Genomic DNA, 26,933 nt, shown 5'->3' on the forward strand with positions numbered 1-26,933 from the left:
TTCCTCGTTAGATTTCAGTCTCCGATCTAAACCTTCCCTCTTAGCTCAAGTCCTCCAATAGCCTTCAGTTTTACCGCTGACCCGTCCTTCCTCAACTTCTCCCTCCAAGCTTCCCTTCCCCATCTCCACCCCCTCATCCCTGAGTCAGACTCTCCCTTAGTAGTCCCTCCTTCACCCCTAGTTTCCCCCGTGCCCTCTTTCTCTTCCCCGTTCAGGCAGTCTCTCCTCGCTTCCTGCCCAGACCGCCCTCCCGCGACCCACACTCTGGTTTATTTCCACACTTCAGTGACCCTCCTCTCCACCTCGCTTTACTCCCACCCGAACCCCATTGAGCACAGCCCCCCTTCCTCGTCCTAGCCGTTGGCGGGGGCGTGGCCCCGCGAGTAACAGGTCTCCCGCCCCACACTCCGCGGGCCCGCGCGCAGACAAAGACATTCCACAGCCCCCGCCCCTCCGCGCACTCGGCCAGAGGGGGAGGAGACACGTGTCCCGCTAGCGCCGAGTCACGTGGAAAAGAAAACGAACGAAGCCCGCGGCCACTCGCGCACGCGCACAAGACTCTGGCCCGGCGGGCTCGGAGGGAAAAGGGGAGCGGGTAGGCGACTTCTTCGGGCTCCGCGGCCGTGCGCAGGCGCCGTGGCCCGACTGGAGACTTTGTTCTCCACGGAGAGACCCAAGGGCGGTGCCGGTGGCTGGCTGCGCACGCGCGCCGCCTCATTTCCGGTGCTCTCTTTCGCTGGGTCGCTCGGGTCGGCTTCGGTCGCTGTCGCTCCCGCTCTCCCACCCCCGCCAACCGCCGCTTGGGCCTCTGCCGCTGCCGCGTCGCTTCCTCGATCCCTCGATCGCACATCCGCCCCAATGCAGCGCCGGGACGACCCCGCCGCGCGCATGAGCCGGTCCTCGGGCCGTAGCGGCTCCATGGACCCCTCCGGTGCCCACCCCTCGGTGCGTCAGGCGCCGTCTCGGCAGCCACCGCTGCCTCACCGGTCCCGGGGAGGCGGAGGGGGGTCCCGGGGGGGCGCCCGGGCCTCGCCCGCCACGCAGCCACCACCGCTGCTGCCGCCCTCGGCCACGGGTCCCGACGCGACAGTGGGCGGTCCAGCACCGACCCCGCTGCTGCCCCCCTCAGCCACTGCCTCCGTCAAGATGGAGCCGGAGAACAAGTACCTGCCCGAACTCATGGCCGAGAAGGACTCGCTCGACCCGTCCTTCACTCACGCCATGCAGCTACTGACGGCAGGTAAGCGGGCCTCCCGCGTCCCTCTGGGTCGCCTGGCCACCCGGGGGCATGGGCAGCAGTGGCTTTGTTCCGCCCGCTTCCCGCCCCCTCGGGGCCAAGGCAGTCGTGAACTCCCCTTCTCTCATTCTCATCCTGGAGATCCTGCATTCCAGACTCCCATCCCGGCCCTCGGTGCGAGGGAGAATTTCTAGGCTGCAGTGGAGGCCCGAAGGGGACTCGCGATCTCTTAGCGCAAAGATCTTGATGGATAGCGCTGCGCTCCCCGCCCCTTTGCCGACCCTTCCCCCTCCCACTTCTTGCAGCTGCCCTGCGCTCCGAGTGTTCAGATGCTTCCAGAAATGAACCTTTATCTCCCCCTACCCCCAAAGGGAAGGCTTTCTTCATTGCGGGTGGCAGTAGACGCCTCTACTGAGGGTGTAGGGGGTGAAGACAGCCCGAGCCGGGGAGGGACTGTAGGAGGGAGGGCCGAGGTGAAATGGGGTGAGGCTGAGTGCCCTGTCCAGCGCACCGCGCTCGCTGGGGCTGAGTCGGGCTTAGCCGTAACAAGAGCTTAAGTTGCTCGGAGGCAGGAGCAACCTGTGGGAATCGAAGCTTGAGGTTTTCCGAATCAGATTTCCGACTTCAGCAGATAAAATGATAATTGCTATAGAGCTGGAAGGTTGGACCCCGTTATTTTACAAGGTGGTGGTCATCAGGTTAAAAATAATCCTAGAGACAGTGAAATGGGGTAGGAGGGTAAAGGGTGGTTTGCAAGACATTCCCTAAGATGGACAAAAACTGAGAGAAGTTGAAAGATGCTTGTGCACGAAAGGCTTGGTCTTGTTTTATTTCTTTTTGCTTCAGTAGTGAAATAGATTAGGAAAAGTAGTCTTTGTTCTCAGTCTGTAGACTAACGTTCCTTTCCTGCTCTGCACTGGCCAATCACCTAGTCTCTCTGATTTCTCCCTAAAGGCATCTGTTTTGCCCTCACTTCTAGTTAAAACGTTGTTTTAATAAGTATTATGAGACCTGAATTTTATAAGTAAGTAAAAAGTTGCAGCCTTCAACTCTAAAAGAGTAGTCGGACTGATAAAATGGACAGAGCGTTATGAAAATACCATTTCCCTCCCCTTTGTTCTCTGTTTTCCTACATTGGTAAGGGGTCTTCACTTTTTAACCGGCAATAAACAAAGTTCGCTGTGGTCAAGAATAACAACATTTGGATAAACTGCTTACATTTTCAATTGCTCTTCTGTAACACAGTCAGATTGTTCGAAACATTGCTGTTCATTGTGTTCTTCTGGCAATCGTTTTGAAGACCAGGATGTCTTTTTTTTCCACCCCTTCCATGTTGCCTTGCTTATAGCAAACACCAGGTGTTTGAACCTGAAAGCAAGTACATGCAGACTTAGGAGTGGCAGGCTGAATGCTAAAGGTTGACTTGGTAGTCTGATTTTTATTTCCTCTAGTCTTTAAGCAGTCCAGGTTAAATGAGTAAGAATAACAAACTTTAGAACTTAAAGAGGTGTTGACTTAGGTTTGAAATTCTGACCCTTAATTAGTTACCTACTCTTAGGAAGTTTTCTGAACCTCAGTAACCTTATCTGGAAAGTGGGATGGTGAATTGAGAAAATTAAATGTCATGTAGAAGTACTAACACTGTTCCTTTGGCCATAATCAGATAACTTATCACCCATTTTCTTCTAGTTGTAAATCCATGGTACTGAATAAGGTATGAAAACTTGGTGTTTTGGGGATGCCTGAGTGGCTCAGTCAGTTAAGCATCCCCCTTTGCCTCAGGTCTCGATCCCAGGGTCCTGAGATCAAGTCCAGCATCTGGCTCCTTGCTCAGCTGGGAGCCTGCTTCTGCCTCTGCCTACCTCTTGTCCTTGCGTGCGCTCTCTCTCTGACAAATAAAATCTTTAAAAAAAGAAAAAGAAAGAAAACAAAGTATTTTTTTTTCCTTTCTGACCACACCAAGTGCCTAGTACAGTGTCTTTCAAGAAAAGGTGGTTTCTTAGAATAATCAAAAACTGTTGATTCTTAAAAGTTACTTACAAGGGGCCTCTGGCTGGCCCAGTCGGTAGAACGTGACTCTTGATCTTGGGGTTGTAAGTTGGAGCCCATATTGGGTGTAGAGATTACTGAAAAATAAAAATCTTTGTTAAAAAGTTACTTGGGGGGGGCGCCTGGTTGGCTCAGTGGATTAAAGCCTTTGCCTTTGGCTCAGGTCATGATCCCAAGGTCCTGGGATCAAGCCCCGCATCGGGCTCTCTGCTCAGCGCGAAGCCTGCTTCCTCCTCTCTGCCTGCTTGTGATCTCCATCTGTCAAATAAATAAATAAAAATCTTAAAAAAAAAAAAAGTTACTTAGGGACACCTGGGTGGCTCAGTGGGGTAAGCCTCTGCCTTCAGTTCAGGTCATGATCTCAGGGTCCTGGGATCAAGCCCCGCATTGGACTCTCTGCTCAGCAGGGAGCCTGCTTTCCCTCTCTCTCTGCCTGCCTCTCTGCTTACTTGTGATCTCTGTCTGTCAAATGAATAAATAAAATCTTTGGGGGGAAAAAGTTACTTAAAATTTTCACTCTACTCTTACTGCTAAAATTCTGTTACAAGAGAGTGCTATTTAATATTTCTTAACTTGGGCTCTTTGGTGTTTATTGTTGTGCTTGGTTTTTTTAATAAAATCAAATTTGAATTGGAGAATTAGGGCTGAAGTAATGTTAGCTCATTGAGAAAACAGACTTGGGGTATATGGATGCTTCCTAGTGTGGTTAAGTTTGATATATATTGGACCTGGCTCTTAATGTATTTTTTAATGATCTGGAAAAGGGGTTGTAGTGAAGTCAACCCACTGTGAGGAAGTAAGACCATGAGAAGACAGAATAATAGTATTTAAACTCTGATAAAGAGGTGCCTGGGTGCCTTAGTCAGTTATGCACCTGCCTTCAGCTCAGGTCATGATTCTGGGATTCTGGGATCCAGCCCTGTATTGGGCTGCCTGTTCAGTGAACAGATAATCTGCTCCTCCCTCTCCCTCTGTCCCTCCCCTCAGCTCATGCTCTCTCTATGTCTAGCTCTCCTTTCTCTCTCTCTCAAATAAATAAATAAAGTCTTTTAAAAAAAAAACCCTCTGGTAGGGATATGTGTAAGAAAAATAAGTGTTCTTAATTGTGCCAGGCACTAGTCTGGGCACTTTAAGTCAAATATTTAGTCTTTGTGACAATATTATGAAGTTACTTTTTTTTTTTTAAGATTTTATCTATTTGACAGCACACAAACGGGGAGCGGCGGGGAGAGGGAGCCCAATGTTGGGACTCAATCCCAGGACCCTGGGATCATGACCTGAGCTGAAGGCAGACGCTTAAGTGATTGAGCCACTGAAGCACCCCTGTGAGGAAGTTACTCTTATCCTCATTTTTACAGATGAGGAAATCAAGGTACCCAGAAATTAAATAATTTGCCTTCAGTAACAAAATTAGTAAACAGCATAACTAGGATTTAAAGCGTGCCTGAATCTGGATCCATACACTTAAGCTTCCCCATCTACCCCACCTCCTACAATATACAGTACCTGCAACAAATTGTACTTCAGAAATATTTTATAGGGGCACCTGGGTGGCCCAGTGGGTTAGAGCCTCTGCCTTTGGCTCAGGTCATGATCCTAGGGTCCTGGGATTGAGCCCCGCATCGGGCTCTCTGCTCGGCTTCCTCCTCTCTCTCTGCCAGCCTCTCTGCCTACTTGTGGTCTCTGTCTGTCAAATTAATAAATACAATCTTAAAAAAAATATTTTGTACTACTTAGACAAAATGCTACCATTTATTTGAGCGCATTGGAGTGTTAGCTAACAGGTTAGTAAAGATAATAAGGCCAGAAGAAGAAGAAGGAAAGCCAGAGAGCAGAGCCTAGCTCTTGCAACTGACTCTCCTCAGGTACCTCTGCTCATTTCCAAAAAGAAGCCTCAAGACCCAGACTGCTCTTTCTTCAGCAGCCACATACCCCTTCATGCCCCTTTCCCAACCTTGCTTTATTTTCTTTGAAGATTTTATTTTTGAGTAATCTCTCTTCCCAATGTGGTGCTCAGACTTAGAAACCGTGAGATCAGGAGTCGTATGCTTTACTGACTGAGCGCCTCAGCTGCCCCCCCTACTTTATTTTGCACTTAATGAGCATTTGATGTACTATACATATTGTAGTTATGTATTTGTTAACCGCTCCTCCTTCAACAGCTAGAATGTCAGCTCTACCAGGGCAGGGATCTTTTGTCTGCTTTGTTCACTGCTCTATCTCCTATTCCTTGAAGCATGCTGCACAGAATGGACTCTTGCTAAATATTTGATGAACGAATATTCATCTTCATTGCATGATGGAAAAACAACACAGTTCTGAAAGATTTACATTTTGAATATAGAGTTCTGTGTTAGCCAAATTGATACTCAGCTGTGATGACAATTAAATGCATTCGCAGATGTGCAAGGACTCAGTCTACCCATACTTGTTTTCTAAAACAAAAATAATTTATCTTGTGTTACTTATTTGTGTAATAAACATACAGTGTTTGTATGTATATATATCACTGTTCTTTTTTTACTTTGTACAATTAGGGAAATATAAATTTGTGTAAATGACTCAGGAGTAAGTAAACATTTTGTATACATTAACAATTCCCATAAGATCTTGAAAATAGGGACGCCTGGGTGGCTCAGTTGGTTGGACGACTGCCTTCGGCTCAGGTCATGATCCCGGAGTCCCGGGATCGAGTCCCGCATCGGGCTCCCAGCTCCATGGGGAGTCTGCTTCTCCCTCTGACCTCCTCGCTCATGCTCTCTCTCTCTCAAATAAATAAATAAAATCCTTAAAAAAAAAAAAAAAAGATCTTGAAAATATACTTAGAAACCTGTCTTTCAAAAGCAGTCATTGGGTATTAAAGACAGTCTGTTGAAACTTCAAGATACTTAAGTCCTTTTTTTGATGCACAATATGTTAGAGAAATATCTATTTCATTTCATTTATAGGGGCTAGCAAAATCTATTAAAATCAGAAAGTGGAATTAGTTGCAAAGAATTCTAGACCAAATATAAGTATAAATAGTAGGATAGATAGGCAGAGGTTATCACTATTTCAGCAGTGTTGTTGTTTACATAAGAAAGTCATCAGAGTTGCAGCTGATTACAAAATAAAGATGTACAAATCAGTACGTGTCTGATACATGAGCAGTAGCCAATTAGAAAAGAAATAAGGGGTACCTGGGTAGCTCAGTGGTTAGGTGTCTGCCTTCGGCTCGGGTCATGATCCTAGGGGTCCTGGGATCGATCCCCATATCAGGCTCCCTGCTCAGCGGGAAGCCTGCTTCTCCCTCTCCCACTCCCCCTGCTTGTGTTCCCTCTCTTGCTGTCTCTCTTTCTCCGTCAGATAAATAAATAAAATCTTTAAGGAAAAAAAGAAAGAATTGACAAAATCTCATTTTTAGAATAGTATCCAAAAAATTATAAATTAAAAAGTAGTATCAGTTGCCTTGGGATGAGCAATAAAAATCAGTTCAAAATGTGTATGAATAATCATAAACAATAACATTAAATAATATTTAACCTTTGTGTAGAGCATGTAACATGTGCCATGAGGTATGCTACTTATTCGGTCTTCTTGGTCATTCCATGATGAAGAATTTTTATCTCAGTATTACAGATGAGGAATATTGTGATCACATATTGTCAACTTAAAATTTTACTAAAGGTGATCAAGGAAGATCTGAACGAGAAGAGAAATATGCCATGTCCTGGGGAAGTTGTGGGGTAGGGGGAGGGAGATGGGGTGGTATGGGGACTAACAATGTTAAGACAATAGGACTTATAACATGCTGACTTTGCATTTCCCAAACTAATTTCAACAGGATTTATTTATTTATTTATCCATTTATTTATTTATTTTTGAGAGATGTATTTATCTTAGTGCACAAGTGGGAGGGGCAGACAGAGGGAGAAAGAATCTCAAGCAGACTCCTCCCTGAGCACAGAGCTGGTCTTGTGGATCGATCACATGACCCAGCTACAACCTGAGCCAAAATCAAGAGCCAGACACTCAGTGACCGCACCACCTAGGTGCTCCCAATTGGGTTTATTTTTTTCAACCTGACGTTAAATATAAAGTAGCTGAAAGAGAAAATGAAGATAAATGAGAAAAAAATTTTTGGAGACCGGAAAGTAATGAAAATCTGCAGTACTAACAGAAATTCAGTCAAACAAAACTTCGGGTTTGAGAGGATGAGAATTAGAAGGAACTCAAACATTGCTGGTGGAAGTGTGTATTGATACAACCACTCTGGATAACAGCTTAACATTTCATCTGAAAGTTAACTTCCAAATTTCTTAAAATTCAGCAACATTCCTAGGAATATGCCCAAAGAAACTTTGGTACGTGAATGCCTCATTCATAAAATGGTGCACCTTATTCACAAAATGGTGCAACTTGTTTCACCATTGACTGGAGACTGTGAGCTTTTCAAAATGAAATATTTCTATAGCTGTGAAAATGAGAACTTACAGCTACATGCAACAACATAGAGAAATCTTGGAAATCTACTATTACTCAGAAAAGCAAGTCCCATAAGGCTAGATACATACGGTACAATACTATTTTTATAGAACATAATACTAGTGAGATTAAGAAAATATTGTTAGCGTACATTTTTCTCTGATAAAGCAACTTTTTACAAAACTAAACATATGTTTACCATACGATTCAGCAATTATACTCTTGGGCATGTATCCCAGAAAAACTAAAACTTAGTCTCACACAAACCTGTGCATGAATGTTCTCAGCAACTTTATTCATAATAGCCCCAAACTGAACACAAACCATGCACCTCCCATAGGTGAATAAACTGGTACATTCATACCATGGAATATTATTTAGCAGTAAAAAGAAATGGTAAATGCAGCAACTTGGATGGCTCTCAAGAGAATTATGCTGAGTAGAAAGAGCCAGTCTCTAAAGGAAACATGTATAATTCCATTAATTTAACATACTTGAAAATACAAAATAATGGAGATGGAGAATAGATAAGTGGTTGCCAGGGATGAGGAACAGCTGGAGTGACCGTGGCTATAAAAGGGTTAGCATGAGGAATCCCGGTAACAGAACTGTTGTGCAGTTCTTGACTGTGGTGGTGCTTGCATGACATTAAACCACATAGAACAAAACATGCACACATAAGTCAGTATAAAACTGATGAAATCTGAATAAAGCCAGTACGCTGTATTAATGTTAATTTTCTGGTTATGATACTATATTATATACGTGCAAAGTGTTAATCATGGAGAAAAGTGGGTGAAGGGTATGTGAAATCTTTTATTTCTGACAACTACATATAAATCTACAGTTATCTTTTAAAAAGGGGGGGTGCCTGGGTGTCTCAGTTGGTTACGCATCTGCCTTCGGGTCAGGTCATGATCTTGGGGTCTTGGAATTGAGCCCCACTGCAGGTTCCCTGCTCAGTGGCGAGTCTGTTCCTCTCCTTCTGCCCCTCTCCTCACTTGTACACCTCTTGCTCTCTCACAAATAAATCTTAAAAAGCTCTAAACTCTAAATTGTATCATGAGAAAGAGATGCAGAAGACCATGGTCAATTTATCATAACAGGTTTTGCCACTATCCTGGAATGTGAAAATTGAGCCCTTTACAGGACTCTACTCAGACTTTGGGGGATTTTTATGAACCAATACCTATCTTCTGTCCACATTGTCTGGGAAATAATTCTGTTGGTATCTTTTCTTAGGGAAAAGATGCCTCTGCCTTCTTAGCTCCTTAGGGAGCTAATTTGCTGCTTTCATCACATTTTCTTTCTTTCTTTTTTTTTTTTTAAGATTTTATTTATTTGACAGAGATCATAAGTAGGCAGAGAGGCAGGCAGAGAGAGAGAGAGGAGGAAGCAGGCTCCCTGCTGAGCAGAGAGCCCGATGCGGGACTCGATCCCAGGACCCTGAGATCACGACCTGAGCCGAAGGCAGCAGCTTAACCCACTCAGCCACCCAGGCGCCCTCATCACATTTTCAAAGGGGTCCATGACTTTAAAAAAGATTAAGAGGGGCGCCTGGGTGGCTCAGTGGGTTAAAGCCTCTGCCTTCGGCTCAGGTCATAATCCCAGGGTCCTGGGATCGAGCCTCGAGTCGGGCTCTCTGCTCAGTGGGGAGCCTGCTTCCTCCTCCTCTCTCTCTGCCTGCCTCTCAGCCTGCTTGTGATCTCTGCCTGTCAAATAAATAAATAAAATCTTTAAAAAAAAAAAAAAAAGATTAAGAAATGATCGGTCTGTGCTCTTGCTTAAAACAGTTAAGTAATTTGATAAATAAAAAGATTGGAGCTTTTTTATAGAAACATAGTAAACTTACTGGTCTTGTGGTTCCATAAGGTGGGTACCAACAGAAAAGATATAGGGCAGAGAATTACAAATTTGGGGATGATAAAGTCATATGAAGTCATAGGGCAGAGAATTATAAACTTGGGAGTGATTAAAGTCACGAATCATTGAGGGTGTTAATGGTACGCTTCTTTCATTCAGTAAACATTTGTAGATGCCTGTTGTGTATGAGACATTATACTAAAAATGGCAGGTACCCAGTTTTTGATGGAAGGGGTCCAGAAATTATTAACAAGGGAGGAAGTAATGTGGTTAGAAGTATGAACCAAGTGCATTGAGAGTCAAGAGGAGGGTATGACCCCTGACCTTGCAGAGCAGAGATCCTCTGAATCTTACCCTCTTAAAAACACTGTCTGGATATCTTAGAAAATCTTGACCATTTTCTTGATGATTATGCAGCCCTTATCGAATGTTTAGTTAAGAAATGTACATGGTAGGACGCCTGGGTGGCTCAGTTGGTTAAGCAGCTGCCTTCGGCTCAGGTCATGATCCCAGCGTCCTGGGATAGAGTCCCACATCTGGCTCCTTGCTCGGCAGGGAGCCTGCTTCTCCCTCTGCCTCTGCCTGCCATTTTGTCTGCCTGTGTTCGCTCTCTCTCTGATAAATAAATAAAATCTTAAAAAAAAAAAGAAATGTACATGGTAATCTGTTTTTAGTTAAGCCAATCCAGTTGATAAAGTTTGTATATAATTTTCCCTGACTTTTCTAATATTATCATTTTTGTATTTATTAATTTTTTTATCCTCTTTTTTAAAAGTAAGAAGGGAAGACTAGAGAGGTTTAATTACTTGCTCAAGGTCACATACCAAGCATGTAGCAGAACTGGGAATCAAACACAGTTCTGTCCAGGTTCAAAACTCATGCTCTTTCCTCTAAGATATGCATTTAAGAAGCAATACTTGGTAGCTCTTTCTGCCCACAGGTCCTGTCCCTGTGCTTTAATAAAACCATTTTTTGCACCAAAAAAGAAAAAGAAACCTCATCCTTTAGAGCTTACAATCTGATAGTGGTAAGACCTACCAAAAATGGAACAGTTAAATTATAGGAAAAGATAGATTAAAAGAAATGCCACAGTATTAGTTGAATTTACTCTGACTGATGGAAGGAGTGACCTCAGTTTAAGTACCTGCTGTGTCACTAACTAGTTTTGTGATCTTGGGCAAGTTATATAACTTTTCTAAGCCCAGGTTTTTGCACTTGTTAAATAGGGGTAGTCCTGGTTATAAAGACAAGATGAAACAATACAAAATTCCTGATGCATAGAGACACTGGATGAAATACGGTTTTTGTAAGTGTCTGGCTAGAAAACAAATGGATCACCTCTCTGTGTTGTTTACACTTTAGCTTTTCTTTCTTGACTCTTGGGACACCCAAGGTCTCTAGAGGCCTAAGCAAAGATCACTTAAAGGAGTTAGTTTCAAAAAAGATGTTTAGAAATTACTTTGGCCTGAGGGTTAAACCATTTTTAGGAAGCTTCTCGGTTTTTTTTCTTCCCACTACAACCTACTTCAAGCTCTCCAAGAAAAGTGAGGCCAAGGAGAGAAATAGAGAACTAAAGAAGAAAAGAAAAACAAGATCAGGCTACTGAACATCTGAAGTACCCAGAGTGCTTTCATGTACTTCAACCACATGACAGTGTCTGGGGCTATAAACTGTACCCGAAATTTTACAAAATCAACTCTTGCTTAAATAAAGTGCCCCCCGCCTTGAGAATCTCTTCACTAGAGGCAGTAATTAAAGCATGAGGTTTGAAGTTAGAGAAAGCCTGGGTTTTGATCCTTATTCTAGTACTTGAACAGTTTTGTGAGTTTGTTTGCTCATTTGTAAAATGGGGATAGTTCCGGCTATTTGACTGAGTTATTTTGTAGGATAAATGAAGTAATATTTGTACAGTATTTGATACATAGTAGACATTGAATGAATATTCAGTCCTTTCCCTTCCAAACATTGAAGATGAGCCCTCTTGAAGACTTACTGTTGCCTCTTTGTGTTTTGCTTTCTAGGCTAAACTCTCCTGATTCTTTTATCTTTTCAATGCTCAGTTTTATTTAATCAGCCTTCTGGGACTTCTCTAAAAATGCTTTAATATCCTTTTAAAACTGTGAGGTAAACTGGCCAAAGGGATTCTAATGAAGATATGATTAGTGCAAAATATAACGGAAAGATCCATGTTATAGAAAGAAAGGTCTTGAGTAAGCATCTGCCTTCAGCTCAGGTCATGATCCCAGGGTCCTGGGATGGAGTCCCGCATTGGGCTCCCTGCTCAGTGGGGAGCCTGCTTCTCCCCCTGCCTGCCTCTCCCTCTGCTTATGCATGCTCTCTCTCTCTGTCTCTGACAAATGAATTTTTAAAAATCTTGAAAGAAAGAAAAGAGAAGCGAAGCAGCCCTGCCTTTAATTTACTGGATGCCATTACATTGCATAAAGACAAACCTTTCTCTTGAGTTCAGTTTTTGTAGCTCTCCTTCCTGTAGGAGTACAACAGATTAACAGGCTTTGAGTCTTACCTTCTTGCACTGGCCAAGTAAAGTTTCTGGAAAGTGCTATAAAATATAGCTGAAGGGCCTAACTAGATGGTAGCAATTAGGACACACAGAGAGACATTTAAAATGAAGCATGTAATTTGTTCCACATTTTTAGAAGCTCTTTGGTGATGTTTTCAGATCACAAATGTGGCATCTTTGTTCCTAGGATTTTTGAGGATTGAGTAACCAGTTTTTCAGCCTGGAAACTCAAGAAGAGATGTATTCAGAGATGGTAGGCTCAAAACCAGTGACTAGAAAAAGCTAAAATTAGCAGTAAGTGGGAGGGCAGAATAGGGGTCAGGATATACCACCAGTAAAACAGCAAACAAATAGGGTGTTGAATGAAGGGTTTAGTCTGTTAATTTTTTTTTAAAGATTTTATTTATTTGACACAGACACAGTAAGAGAGGGAACACAAGCAGGGGGAGTGGGAGAGGGAGAAGCAGGCCTCCCGCCGAGCAGGAAGCTGGGTGTGGGGCTCAATCCTAGGACCCTGAGACCACGACCTGAGCTGAAGGCAGGCACCCAACCGACTGAGCCACCCAGGCGCCCCATAAATATTCTTTTTAAAAAAATATATTTATCTGACAGAGGGAGAGACACAGCAAGAGAGGGAACACAAGCAAGAGGAGTGGGTGAGGAAGAAGCAGGCTTCCCACTGAGCAGGGAGCCTGATGCAGGGCTTGATCCCAGAACCCTGGGATCATAACCTTAGCCAAAGGCAGATGCTTAACAACTGAGCCACCCAGGTGCCCAATATTGTAAATATCCTTAACTAAACCTTTACTCCTATGAGAAGAACTGTAGAGGGGTGTGTTCTTCATACTCCTATGTTTCATTGTTTGAAAGACAGAACAAATTTGACCTTAAAATTAACAGACTAGGGGGGCGCCTGGGTGGCTCAGTGGATTAAGCCGCTGCCTTCGGCTCAGGTCATGATCTCAGGGTCTTGGGATGGAGTCCCGCATCGGGCTCTCTGCTCAGCGGGGAGCCTGCTTCCCCCCCCCCCCCCGCTCTCTCTGGCTGCCTCTCTGTCTACTTGTGATCTCTCTCTGTCAAATAAATAAATAAATTCTTTAAAAAATTTTTAAAAAGAAAAGAATATTTACAATATTGGGAGGGAGCTGTGGCTCAGTCAGTTGGGCATCTGCCTTCGGCTTGGGTCATGGTCTCAGGATCTCCCTCTCTCCCTGCCCCCACTCCTTTTCTCTCTCTCTCTCTTTCTCTCTCAGATCAGTCAATAAAATATTTACAATATGGGTTTGGGCACCTGGGAGGCTCAGTTGTTAAGAATCTTTCTTCAGCTCAGGTCATGATCCCAGGATCAAGCCTGGCATCCAGCTCCCTGCTCAGCAGAGAGTCTGCTTCTTGCTCTCCCTCTGCTACACTCTCTCTCTCTCTGTCAAATAAATCTTTGGAGGGAAAAAAAGGAACATTTACAATATAATTAGCAGTTTTAATTTTCAGAAAGCAAGGGACTGTGTGCTTTTGGGCATAAGCAGTTCAGTTAGCACACCATATTCTATAATATCTGAAATTAGGTGCCTTTTTTTTTTTTTTAAGATTTTATTTATTAGAGCATGGAAGTGGGGAGGGTCAAAGGGAGAAGCAGACTCCCCACTAGCAGGGAGCCTTATGCAGGACTCGATCGGGGACTCCAGCAGTCGCCCAACCAATTGAGCCACCTAGGTGCCCCAAAATTAGGCTTTTTAATAAGCAGTTTGAAATTCTGAACTCTTATGAAGTCTGTCAGAATCAAAGTGACTTTCCGTCATCTCTATACTTCACAGCTGGACTTAGTCTAAACAGTTATTTTTAAAAACTGTTAGAGTGGGGCGCCTGGGTGGCTCAGTGGGTTAAAGCCTCTGCCCTCGGCTCAGGTCATGATCCCAGGGTCCTGGGATCGAGCCCCGCATTGGGCTGTGTGCTCCGCGGAGAGCCTGCTTCCTCCTCTCTCTCTCTCTCTCTCTCTGCCTGCCTCTCTGCCTACTTGTGATCTCTGTCTGTCAAATAAATAAATAAAGTCTTTAAAAAAAAAAAACTGTTAGAGGTATGGGTTTGTACAATGTGTTTGAATAGATTTTTTTTTTTTAATATTCTGTTTTTATGTAATCGACACACCCAACATGGGTCTTGTACTCATCCCTGAAATCAAAAGTCACATGCTCTACCAACTGAGCCAGCCAGGTGCCCCTGAGGTAGTATCTCTCTATACCTTAAACCAGTGGCTTTCACACTTTGAAAGCCACTGGTTTAAGGTACGGAGAGATAATTACTTTATATCAGCATAACCTAGTAACTTGCTAGAAATGGAGATTCTTAACACAAATCCCAGACTGGAGTTGGGGCCCAGCAATCTAGTTGAACAAGCCCTCTAGGTGATTGTGATGCATACTGAAGTTTGAGAACCCTTACCTTAAAATTATAGAAGGTAGAGGGGTACCTGGTTGGCTCAGTTGGTTAGGTGTCCAGCTTTTGGTTACAGCTCAAGTCATGATCTCATGGTTGTGAGATCAAGCTCCTCCCTGAACTCCCTGATTAGCCAGGAGTCTGCTTGAGATTCTTTCCTTTTCCCTAATGCACCTCATCCCCCTGCCCCATGCTAGGGCACATGCACGCTGTCTCTCTCTCTTAAATAAAATCTTTTTTAAAATTAGAGGAGATAGAAACACAGTATGGGGATAGTATATAAGGAGAACGTTCTGTATTATTTAGACTGTTCCAATGACTTAAAGGAGTATAAATTTAGTTTTTTGACTCTTTACAGTGGACCGTATAACATTTTAGTTGCTGTTCATTGCCTGTGCACACTGCCCCATCTCTGTTAGTACTCCTGTTGTAGCACCTAAGTGTACTTTGCTTTCATCTTCAGAGACTGGGAATGCAGTTTATAAATACAGTAAAGATGGGGATTATATTTGACTTGTTCTGCCGTATGTCCTGTATTGATAGGCTAGATGTCTGGCCCTTTGTAAGTCTCCCCTAGTGTTTAATGATCATACCTGTATCTCCCCCATCATCTACCTCTCCATAGGAAGCACTCAGATGCTTACAATAAATGAATGAATGAATGGAATTCCCTAATTATGGGAAATCTTTCTGTATACAAAGGTTATATCTGATGGAACTATCTTAATCTGTGACTTAAAAATACCTCCATGCATGTTTGCCTTTAGGACATTAACTGAACCAGGGCTAGATAATGTTGACACTTAAGCACTTTCTAGGAAATGGGCTTTAGTTAGTATGTGTACATATGTTATTTTATTCGGTCTTTATAGCAGCCTCACGAGGTAGATACTGCTTTCATTTTACAGTGAAGAAGCCTAAAATTAGAGCAATTAAATAACTTTTCAAAGTTGACACAACTAGTGAGTAGCCAACTAAGAACCACATCTTTCAAAGCTCTTAAGGACTATCATCCAAAGCACTACTGTCAACAATGGTATTTTAATGGGACTGTTCATTGTATATTAAAATTACTGACCTTGTTTCTTCATAAAGATACAACATTGTGCCTTTTTTGGTTTGTTTGATGCAGACATTACTTTCATTTATTGTTTTAAATATTTTATTTATTTATTTGACAGACAGAGATCACAGGTAGGCAGAGAGGCAGGCAGTGAGAGAGGAGGAAGCAGGCTGTCCGTGGAACAGAGAGCCCGATGCGGGGCTTGATCCCAGGACCCTGGGACCATGACCTGAGCCGAAAGCAGAGGCTTTAACCCACTGAGCCACCTAGGCACCCCTAAATTCACTTATTCTTGAGAAACATTTGAATGGCTTTGATGTAGAGGCTTCAGGTGGGAATGGAAGAGCAAACTGTGTTCATGAGAAGCAGCTTTTGGGTTTCTTAGTCAACTCCATACATCTGAACTATTCGGTCTTACACTCTCTTACTGCTTTATGCAGACTCAGAAATTTGCGTCTAGTTACCAGAATAAACTAGTTCATTGTGTTTGTCTTATTCAGAAATTGAGAAGATTCAGAAAGGAGATTCAAAAAAGGATGATGAGGAGAATTACCTGGATTTATTTTCTCATAAGAACATGAAGCTGAAGGAGCGGGTACTGATACCCGTCAAGCAGTATCCCAAGGTAAGCTATAACGTGCCTCATTCACTTCGTTGTCTCTGTAGGTGTGAGAGCTATGGGTTGAAATAAAGACTTCTGGAAATTCTGATGCATCAGGTCCTTGAGCCTGTGAAGCTTCCCTCCCATAGTTGGAGTACTTGTTTCTGGCAATTAAAACATCTGTTTCCATAACTAACAGTGTACCTATTGCTAGGAAGGAAATATAATCAACTTTTTATTACCAAAAAGAGTTTCTTTCTCAAATGTTTGTTCAGGCTCCAAGTTCACACACACACACCAATTGAAGAGTTGCTCTCTGTCAAAAGATAGATATGGGGGCGTGAAGATGGACACAAAATCTAAATACAGGAAATGTGATACAAATCCTTGACTAGATGAAGTTAGTTTTATTTCTTATTCCGTGTTTTAATTTTAAATAAATGCCTTCTCGTTTTTCTTCTCCTCTTCTCCTTTTTTTAAAGAAGAGAAATTAGTTCTATTTGATTCACCAAACAGGCACTACAGAAGAATGCCGTTTGTCTTTTCTGAGGTCATTGCCTTAAAAATGTTTACGAGTGTTGAAGTACTAATGGTTATAGTGTGATAGTTTGAAAAGAGCACCAGACTACATCAGGAAACCCAAGTTCAAGTCTAGGAACTGCTATTGTCTAGTATAAGCTTAGACTGTTGACTTCTTTTCAGTCTATCCTCAGCATATCCTTCAGTAAAATGGAGATGGTAATAGGACCCCTATTTTATAGGGTTGTTGAAGATCAAATGAGGTAATAAATGTGGCAATGTTTTACAGAAATGTGTATAAGAAATCCATTTTTATTTTCTGTCAGTTCAATTTTGTGGGGAAGATCCTCGGGCCACAAGGGAATACAATCAAAAGACTGCAAGAAGAGACTGGTGCAAAGATCTCTGTGCTGGGCAAGGGCTCAATGAGAGACAAAGCCAAGGTAAGCTCATACCCATGAGGCAAGAAGACAGTGCCTTCTGGAAGCCAGTGCTTGTAAATGTATAGAATGTGAATCTCTTCAGTTTGTGTATGAGAGATTATAGATTATAGAGATTGTGTAGAGAGATTATACTTGTTTGGCAACCCTAGAAAAGAGCCCTGGTGATTCTTTCTTTCCTGACATTTGACTGCGAGTGATGGAAGCAGTAGTAGCAACTTTCAATTTTGTAAGCTTATCTATGAAAACTTAGAAGGGGAGCTGGATATACTAAAACTTATCCAGACTGAAGACACTAAAATGTGAACAGCGTATTCTCTTGCCAGTAACATAGAAAAATGAGAGCAATAATGTTGTGAGTGCAGGTGAGTCTGAGGATTAGTTGTCTGAGTTTTTTAATAGCCAGCTGGAATGTGAAAGAACACTAAAAGAAAGTACTTCAGAAGGAACCATCAGTAATCCTGACAACAGAACCTCAAGCTGATTTTTTTCCATGTCATAGCCCCATGGGCTTTGTGCTCTTCAGATGTATCAAAAAAATTCCTGTCCAAATAGATTAGTCTTAGCCTTCTAGGGTCAGCTTTTTAGATGTGGCATATCAGATACAGCCTGAAAACTTAGAACACTGTTTTCTCAGAGCCCTTTCATTTATCCACTCACTTTTCTCACTAGATGGATACACTTAGGGCTGAAGTATGTTATTTTACCTACTGAGACTTACATGGGATTTTCTTCACTCTATCCTGACTTTTTTCCTCCCCTAGAACTCCCAGACCATATAAGCAAATAAGAAGAGCTGGTGCTGGGCCACCTGGCTGATTCAGTCAGGAGAGCATGTGACTCTTGATCTCGGGGCTGTGAGTTTAAGCCCCACAGTGGGGGGTAGAGGTCACTTAATAAGTTAAAAAGTGGGGTGCCTGGGTGGCACAGATGGTTAAGCATCTGCATTCAGCTCAGGTCATGATCTCCAGTTCTTGGGATGGAGTCCCACGTCAGGCACCCAGCTCAGCAGGGAGTCTGCTTCTCCCTCTGCCTCTCCCCTGCTTGTGCTCTCTGTCTTTCTCTCAAATTAATAAATAAAATCGTTTTTTGAAAAATAATTAACTAATTAAGTTTAAAAGTTTAGAGATACCTCTGTGGCTCAGTCAGTTAAGCATTGAACTCTTGGTTTCTCTTTAGGTCATGATCTCAGGGTTTGTGAGGTCAGGCCTGCTTCGGGCTCCTCACTATACATGGAGCCTGTTAAGATTCACTCTCCCCTTCTCATTGCTCCCCGTAAATAAATAAGCTTGCTTGCTTATTTATTTAAACAAATAAATAAGCTTGTTTGCTTATTTATTTATTTATTTGAAGTAAAAGAAGAAGAGCTGGTACTTAACAGCACTAGCTGGGATTGAAAAGCAAATGCTTGGCAATGAGTGAATGCACGCATTCTTGGCACACAGCTGATATCTGAGTGAAGACTGGAATTACGTTTCTCTCTTTTATACCTTCTAATAAGAGCTGCAGTGAATACATCAGGAAATCAAGACAGTGGTTAACTTTTAGTAGCAGACTGATTACAGGTTTAGCAGGTTGCGTGAATTACTATTCTCTAGATCTTGTTTTGCTTTCTTACACTTTACTGTTTTTCTGAGATGTTGAGGTTATTTCTTGGTGTCTCTTTACACCGGACGCAAGTGTCATTTTCTCCCATTCCATGTGATATGATGTCTTTCTGCATTTTTCCATAGGAGGAAGAGCTGCGCAAAGGTGGAGACCCCAAATACGCCCACTTGAATATGGATCTGCATGTCTTCATTGAAGTCTTTGGACCCCCATGTGAAGCTTATGCTCTCATGGCCCATGCTATGGAGGAAGTCAAGAAGTTCCTAGTACCAGTAAGGAAATCCACATCCTATATCACTGAGCAAGAGAGAACTGGGATCTTGTGCTGTTGCTAATGAGGCAGGGGTTCTTAATCACGATCTCTGCGTAGCATGAAATTGCCTACCAAATTCCGTATTTATGTTCATTTTTCTGAGGTAGTGTGTTACTTTTACCTAGTCCTCAAAGCACTGTACCTCAAAGCTACTCTACCCCTCCTTATCTAATGTGTTTTTAGTTATATACCAGGATCTCTTTTAGTATCTTAGGTCCACAGTGTGTCTGGCATCTGAACGTCTGGTTAAGAAAGATTTAACAGAGTCTTGACTGAGCTAAGTGTGTTGGTACTAGTGTGGAACTAGGAAGTTACGATAGGAAAATGGCTAAGATGGTTGTAAACCCCCTGTAGTCAGGGGTTTATGTTCTAGACTCTGGAGAGTGTAGAAGACAGCAGCAAGAGGCTTCTAGCTTCCAATCTTGATAGATCAAATTTTGACTAGGGTGTATTCAGGGCTGTCTCTCCTGAAGGAATTTCTTACATAGGGTTTGATTTGAAAGAGGTGTGATTGTTATAGGCTTGACTGTTGAGGATATTAAACAAATAGGTGTGCAGTTTCTTTCAGAGTATAACGGAGGCCCACGAAGAGTTGGGACAGCCCAGGTTACCTTAAGTCTTGCTTATTACCACCTGTTCAGAAGGTCCATTCTTTGAATAAGTAGAAAATGGTGTGATTTTTGCTCAGCAAGACTTACTAGTTGCCAGAGTTAGCATACTACAGTTGAATATTTAATAACCAGGCATGAATCTGGAACCTTGGGAAGCATGGGAAATACTCTTCACGAGAGTCGAGTAAGCTTCCTGTTTTCGTCACTAAAACTAAGAGGAGGTGAGATACAGTTGTTGGCTTTCTTGTGTAATGCAGAATGAGGACTTGGAACTAAATGTGGTTGTCAGAGGATGTGAGAATCGGTAGAGCAAAAATTTATAGGCAGTGTGTACCTATAATGCTGAGCTCTAAGAATTCCAACACTGTCTCGGATGTCTCGGCAGCTGCTTTGCTTCCAAGTACTTCGTCTTCGTTAGAATGTTCAAACATGAAACAGCCAATTTAAAATCTCCTAGAGAAGACCTCGGAGCTGGTAAATTTTCCCTTGAGGGAGTTCTTTTTGCTCTTTTTGAGGTGTTCTTTTGAAGCACCCTGAGCCTCCAGTGTCTGAAGGGCTGTAGGGGAATGCGTATCTCCTCTTTATCCTTAGTTTCAGCGTATTTCTCAAAAGGCATAGCTTTACGAGGCTTTCATGTAAGTGGATCTTCGAAAAATATGTCTGCCAGGCGTATCAGGGTGTCTTTGGTGTTGGTATAGCATTTGGAAGAATCCAGGCAAATCGGCCGTCACTGGTCACTTGATTCTCCAGGGTGGGTCTCAAGCAGCAGTAATGTGCAAGGTAGGAGGAGGTGAAGAGTTGGGGAGGGGGGCATCTCTGTGGTGACTAGAATCTTCTATTCTTGAAGCTCTGTCCACCTGGGATATATAAAAAAGCATGGAGTATTAAAACTGAATGGCTCTCATCAGGAAATATGTGAAAAGATTTGCAAATGGCATTTGACTCAATTCTTCCCTCTTGTGAAGAAAAAGAAAGTGAGCCTATTTTTGCATCCATGACCAGAGCCTCCGTTTTCCCCTTAGAACCATTAACTGTACCAGAGAGGCTTCCTGGTACAGTAGGAAGAGCACTGGACTGGGACCTTTATCTGCGTCATCTTGGACAAGTTATTATTTCACTTTTCTGAGCCTCAGGTTCCTTGTTCATCCCAAACATTTGTTAAGTATCTGGTAGGTGCCTAATACTCTGCTTGGGTCTGAAGTTACAAAAATGGCTCCTTTCTCACAATCTAGTGAGAAAGACAATTCTAGAATGATGTGGTAAGTGCTTGGGTCTGAGAAAATTTCACAGTGCTGTGGAAAAAGAGGAGGGAGTGGGGATGGCATCAAAGAAAGGTTTTCAAAAGAAGTAATATTTTAGATTAAGTCTTCTAAGAGTGCATTAGTCTCTCAGGTAGACAAAAAAGGCAGTGTAGTCAGATGATTCAAAGCCTAGATTTTGGAGACAGGTAATTCTGAATTCACATCAAGTCTGCTAATTACTAGCTGTCTGTCCTTAGGCTGGTGGCTTTATATGCCCTGATTCCGTTTCCCAGCTGTAAAATGGGACGACCTGCTTACTTACTTCAGGGTAACCTTGAAGATTAAACTGCAAAACCTATAGTGAGCTTATTATAAAGTACCCAGTGCATAGAGCTTAATTAACGGTAGCAGCTTTTACTATTCTAGGAAAAGGAAGCTATTTGCAAGAATGGGTGTCTAAGTATGCTAGGTTCTGAACTACAGGTGGTTCTGCATGGCTTGAAAGGAGTTTATCCGTGGAGAGTGGATGGAAGTGATCTGGAGAGCCAGGTAGGGACTAATTATGAAAAGCTTCAGCTGAATAATGAGGGGTCTGCCATCAGGACTTTCCTCGAAGAGGTGACAGGTAGGGTGCCGTTTGACTTCAGAAAATGCATGACCTGAGACTTCGTCTGAGCGTTCAGAGCTGGTCTTAGTATCCAAGGCTTATGTGGGCTGGACAGCTTCTCAACAGAAGGTAGAGATGTGGCCCAGTAATCCTTTTATCTTTCATTTGCAGGATATGATGGATGATATCTGCCAGGAGCAATTTTTAGAGCTTTCCTACTTGAATGGAGTACCGGAGCCCTCTCGCGGACGTGGGGTGCCAGTGAGAGGCCGAGGAGCTGCACCTCCTCCTCCACCTGTTCCCAGGTAAAAAAAATAATGGAAACAACTAGAAACAGGATGTAAGTTTGGCCAGTACCGTTTCTCTCTTAGTGGTGCTCTTTCTTCCGTCTTAGAAGGGGCCTCAGGATTTGTACCAGCAAGAGTGGAATTAAGTAGATCTTAGGTCCTTTGGCCATAGCCAAGTGCAGCAGTCCTGTTGAAACTTTTGTTGGTCTTTTAATTTTGGATAGTTCTAGCAGTTTAGAATGGTCTCTGGCTTTAGAAGTGAGAAGTTTACCTTTTGTGACTGACTTTATGGAATGTTCAGACTTTCCAAAGTAGTACACTGATGAAACATCTACAGGTCCACTTGGGAACCTGGGAAGTCTCCAGTATGGGTCCTTTACCCACCTCTTTGGTTTTTTTGGGGATTTTGTTTGTTTGTTCATTTGTTTTTTCTCTGTTTTAATAATGGTCTGCTTAAGGCATTGTGGGATCTGTCTGGCTCCAGAATTTGCAAACAAATCTGAACATGAAAGTATTATCTATGTATTAAAATCTCCATTTAAAATACGTTTTCTGGGGTACCTCGGTGGCTGAGTGGGGTAAAGCCTCTGCCTTCAGCTCAGGTCGTAATCTTGGGGTCCTGGGATCAAGCCCTGCATTGGGCTTTCTGCTTGGCGGGGAGCCTGCTTCCCCTTCTCTCTCTGCCTGCCTCTCTGCCTGCTTGTGATCTCTCTCTCTGTGTCAAATAAATAAATAAGATTTTTTTTTTAAAGATTTATTTATTCATTTGACATACAGAAATCACAAGGAGGCAGAGAGGCAGGCAGAAAGAGAGGAGGAAGCAGGCTTCCTGCTGAGCAGAAAGCCCGATGCAAGGCTTGATCCCAGGACCCTGGGATCATGACCAGAGCCGAAGGCAGAGGCTTTAACCCACTGAGCCACCCAGGCGCCCCAAATAAATAAGATCTTAAAAACAAAAACATGTTTTCTTCTTACAGAGGCCGTGGTGTTGGACCACCTCGGGGGGCTTTGGTACGTGGTACACCTGTGAGAGGAGCCATCACCAGAGGTGCCACGGTAACTCGAGGAGTGCCGCCCCCACCTACAGTGAGGGGTGCTCCAGCACCCAGAGCACGGACAGCAGGCATCCAGAGGATACCTTTGCCTCCGCCCCCTGCACCAGAAACCTATGAAGAATATGTAAGAAGTTTGAGCAGTGTGCCATTTCCCGATACCTAGAAGGCTGCCAAAGGAAGTTGAATGATAGGGCATTGGCCCTTGGTGTAGGTAGCAAGGACTGCCTGTAAGATCTGGAGTCTGGTCTCTTCTTTTGCAGTGAATGTTAAACTATGAGAAGATTTTTCCATTTTAAGCATAGTTTACTACATGTGAATAGATGAAATAGGAAATAGGCTGTGCCTTGACAAATATACAGTGTTTTAATAAGGAGTCTTTTCACTAGTACTGCTGATAATGCTCAAGTTCAACTTTTCCTTGTTTCCTGCCCACAATTTGGAGGGTGGTTTGGTTTGGTTGATGGTTCCTTTTTGTTTCATTTTTTTCTTTAAAAAAAAAATTTCTCTGTCAACTCTTTACCAGTGGGTGTTAATTTTGGGGGAAAATTCTGCATTCTGTTAATCTAGAAGCCTACCATCCTCCCATGGGATGTAATTACCTTCCCCATTCTGTGTGATTTTGCCTTTCTTTTTCATTTTATTTGTTGTAGGGGTATGATGACACATATGCAGAACAGAGTTATGAAGGCTACGAAGGCTATTACAGCCAGAGCCAAGGGTAAGTCAGGCAAGAGAAGTACTGTTTCGTGTCCTGGGGTGGATGGAGGGAGTTGGAATAATGGAGAGATTTAGGTAGCACACATCTGCAGAGCAGTGAGGCTCCCCTTTGGGGGGTATCTACTTTCCTTTCCACATCTATAAGGCATGCAGATCTGTAAGCTTAGGGAACTGTGAATCTGAATTTATTTATTTATTAAAAGGTTTTATTTATTTGAGAGAGAGCAAGCATGAGGGGGGAAGGTCAGAGGAGGTGACCCCCTGCTGAGCAGGGAGCCCAGGACAGGACCCGTTCCTGTGACTCCAGGATCATGACCTGAGCTGAAAGCAGTCACTCAACCGAGTCACCCAGGCACCTTGTGTATCTGAATTTATAGTATAGAATCTGGGAATAACGTGAAAATTTCCTGAGCTGTGAACACATGGAAATGAAGGGGAAATGCCTTTAAATTGTTTGGATGTATTATTGCCACATTAAAGGCACCTGGGTGGCTCAATGGGTTAAGCCGCTGCCTTCCGCTCAGGTCATGATCTCAGGGTCCTGGGATCGAGTCCTGCATCGGGCTTTCTGCTCAGCAGGGAGCCTGCTTCCCTCTCTCTCTCTCTGCCTGCCTCTCCGTCTACTTGTGATTTCTCTCTGTCAAATAAATAAAATCTTTAAAAGAAAAAAAATTTTTTTTAAATAAATAAAAGGAAGCTAGAATCCTACTACCATAACTTAGGTTATTTTCTGCACTCTTAAATATCGTTTTTGTGTATATGTATTTTATCTGTGATTGATTAAAAAAGTGTTTCATAATTGTACAGAGGGGACAGAACAGTATGTTTGTTTGCTCTCTTCCACAGAGCCCTATAAATTTGTGTGTGTGTGTGAGTATGTACACTGTGATTAAGATAGTCAGTTTTGGATTGTGCTTTTTCACTTTAAATTACGTGATATCCATTTTTCTTTGCAATGGTTGTAATTTTTTGTTTTGTTTTGTTTTGTTTTAAGTACATAGCACATACCTGTTTTGGAAATATTTTCTGGTTTGGAGATGGGGCAAAATGAGCATTTTCCTGCCCTACACATGTAGTAAAATGCCTGAAATGTGGGAAGAAGGGGAAATGGAAGTAGAGTTACTCTGTAGCTCTCTAACACTCTTGTCTTTGGCTTTCAGGGACTCAGAATATTATGACTATGGACATGGGGAGGTTCAGGATTCTTACGAAGCTTATGGTATGTCTTTATTTCCATGTTGGGCAGAGTGTGCAAGTAAGTGTCTGCGGGAATGCTAGTGACTGGATTACTGGGGGCTGCCAGTCACACACTGAAAGAGGAACCTTTAGAAAGCTGAGATGTTGATAGGACAGTAGCCATCCCGTTTTTATTGCAATTGTGTGGTGTCCCGTAGAAAGAGGAGCTCTTAAGGTGAGATGGGGTTACCCTTAGAAGGCTAAGCAGATGTCTTAGACTAGGGCTCAGGTCCAGCTAGGCCTGGTTGGAGTACCAGACTTCTAAGCTGATGTTGATCCTTTTCTCCTTTAGACCAGGGGAGATTGCCAGGCCTAGGTCATGTTGCAGGGCCCTTGCTGCTGGTGCCTAGGCCACATGGGTAGATACTGAGAACTACATCATATACAGTTTTATTTTCCAGCCCCACTACATTTTTTTTCTTTAAGATTCTGTTTACTTATTTTGAGAGAGAGAGAGTAAGAGAGCACAAGCAGGGGGAGCAACAGAGGGAGAGGGAGAAGCAGACTTCTCACTGAGCAGGAATCCCAACGCAGGGCTCAATCCCAGAGCCCCAGGATCATGACCTGAGCTGAAGGCAGATGCTTAACCGACTGAGCCACCCATGTACCCCACCCCACTTCATTCTGAGGAAGAATTTTGGATCTCACTGAAAAGAATCTCAATGTAGAGGAAATGTTAGCGGAAAGGGAACTAACCAGATGGCAGGTAGCTAGGCAAAAGCAGGTTGGGTACAAGCATCCTGCCTGTCATCTCAGATCTCAGGCAGTAGGGGCCACTTCAGGGCAGTACTGGCACAAGCTCCTTCCTGGCTTGGAGACATCTCAGCTCAGTCCTTGATCCCAAGAGAGCTATAGAGGCTGGAATGGCAGCAGGACCGAACTGTCTGTTTAGTTGAAAACACATTGCTCAAGAGTCTTCGAGTGCCAATTATGGCCCCGTGTTAATGGGCCCCAGAGGGAGTTCCGTGTGGGTGCAGAGAGAGCCGCTTTTTAAATGCAAGGTATTTTCAGCATACCTTGGGAATTCCAGAGTCCTTGGCCAGGGGCTCAGCAATTGACAATTCATCTTAAGACACTAGTTAACAGTCTCCCCTTACCCCTAGTTCCTTAGAGCTCCCGCATACAATCTGAGCCTAACTTGTCTGCGCAGTCTGTAGTAGCCAGTCAGCTGCTTGCCTAGGGAAACCGTTTTACCAATTCTAGCTAAATGGTGCTGGACAGTTGCCGTCAGTAACACTGCTCAGCTCTCGTAGGCCACTGTTTAGAAGAAGGGCAGTGGGATTGCCCCAGGGTATTTCCCTCCCATCGGTGAGGCAGCACAATGCTGCCTCTGTGTGTGTTTGACTGAATTACATTTCTGTTTTGCTTGAGAAGAGACTGCACTGAAAGAGGCAGGCTGCCTCTACTGCTCCTGGTGTGATGTTGCCACACTTAATCTGTTATGATTTTGGCCTTTATAAACAGAATTACAAAAAAATAAACTGTCTTGTTAGTACCAGAAGCCATTTGGAAAGTAATGGCTGTACCTATTATACTAAGGGTAAAAATAAGCTTAGATAGGGTCTCTGGGACTTGAGGTCCATGTAGAGGTTTTAGACTTACAGTGATGGAGGCTCAGATTTGTGAATGCAGGCAGCTGGGGAAACGCGTTGGGGATGAACTGGCATGGGTAGCCTGTGAGGGCGAGTGGGAGAATAAGCTCATACATGCAGCTCCTTTTCATAAGAGGTCAGCTGTAGAAGTAAGCGACCATCTCTTTCAGGCTTTTCCCTGTAACAAAAGAAAGTTATTTGGGGCTGTCAACCATGTTGTCTGGCTTCTCTGGACTATTGCATGAGAAAGGAAACAGTGAATTCTCCGTATCAGTGCTATAAACACGTCCTGCTTCCCTACACCAGAGCAGTGGACCAGCTCTGCTGATGGAGAGGCCTCATGAAATGCGGCCCTTGCTTGCTTCTCCCAGAGAGGACACTTCTCAACAGGGAAACCTGACTTGCTGTTGGAAAGGGAGCCACCTGCTTCCATTCTGATTTCCTAAAGGTTCCATAGGCTTTCTTTGCCCAATTCCATT

At 43.3% G+C, this 26,933-nt stretch overlaps 1 protein-coding gene across 2 annotated transcripts in view; it reads left to right on the forward strand.

Moving 5' to 3' along the window:
- Positions 1-570: 570 nt before the first annotated feature.
- KHDRBS1 (KH RNA binding domain containing, signal transduction associated 1) overlaps positions 571-26,933 on the forward strand; it is a 41,909-nt gene continuing 15,546 nt past the window's right edge. For both annotated transcript variants that reach the window (XR_198610.3, XM_004740936.3), the window contains exons 1-8: positions 571-1,240; positions 16,128-16,252; positions 17,074-17,190; positions 18,921-19,067; positions 21,739-21,872; positions 22,832-23,033; positions 23,560-23,627; positions 24,787-24,845. Coding sequence is in view for 1 of the 2 variants with exons in the window: in XM_004740936.3 (XP_004740993.1) it covers positions 859-1,240; positions 16,128-16,252; positions 17,074-17,190; positions 18,921-19,067; positions 21,739-21,872; positions 22,832-23,033; positions 23,560-23,627; positions 24,787-24,845 (1,234 nt within the window). In the remaining variant the exon portion in view is untranslated. The remainder of the gene's footprint in view (positions 1,241-16,127; positions 16,253-17,073; positions 17,191-18,920; positions 19,068-21,738; positions 21,873-22,831; positions 23,034-23,559; positions 23,628-24,786; positions 24,846-26,933) is intronic.

The sequence above is a fragment of the Mustela putorius genome, unplaced genomic scaffold (assembly GCF_011764305.1).
Source record: "Mustela putorius furo isolate JIRA1106 unplaced genomic scaffold, ASM1176430v1.1 tig00003853_pilon_pilon_pilon, whole genome shotgun sequence".
NCBI classification, from domain to species: Eukaryota; Metazoa; Chordata; class Mammalia; order Carnivora; family Mustelidae; genus Mustela; species Mustela putorius.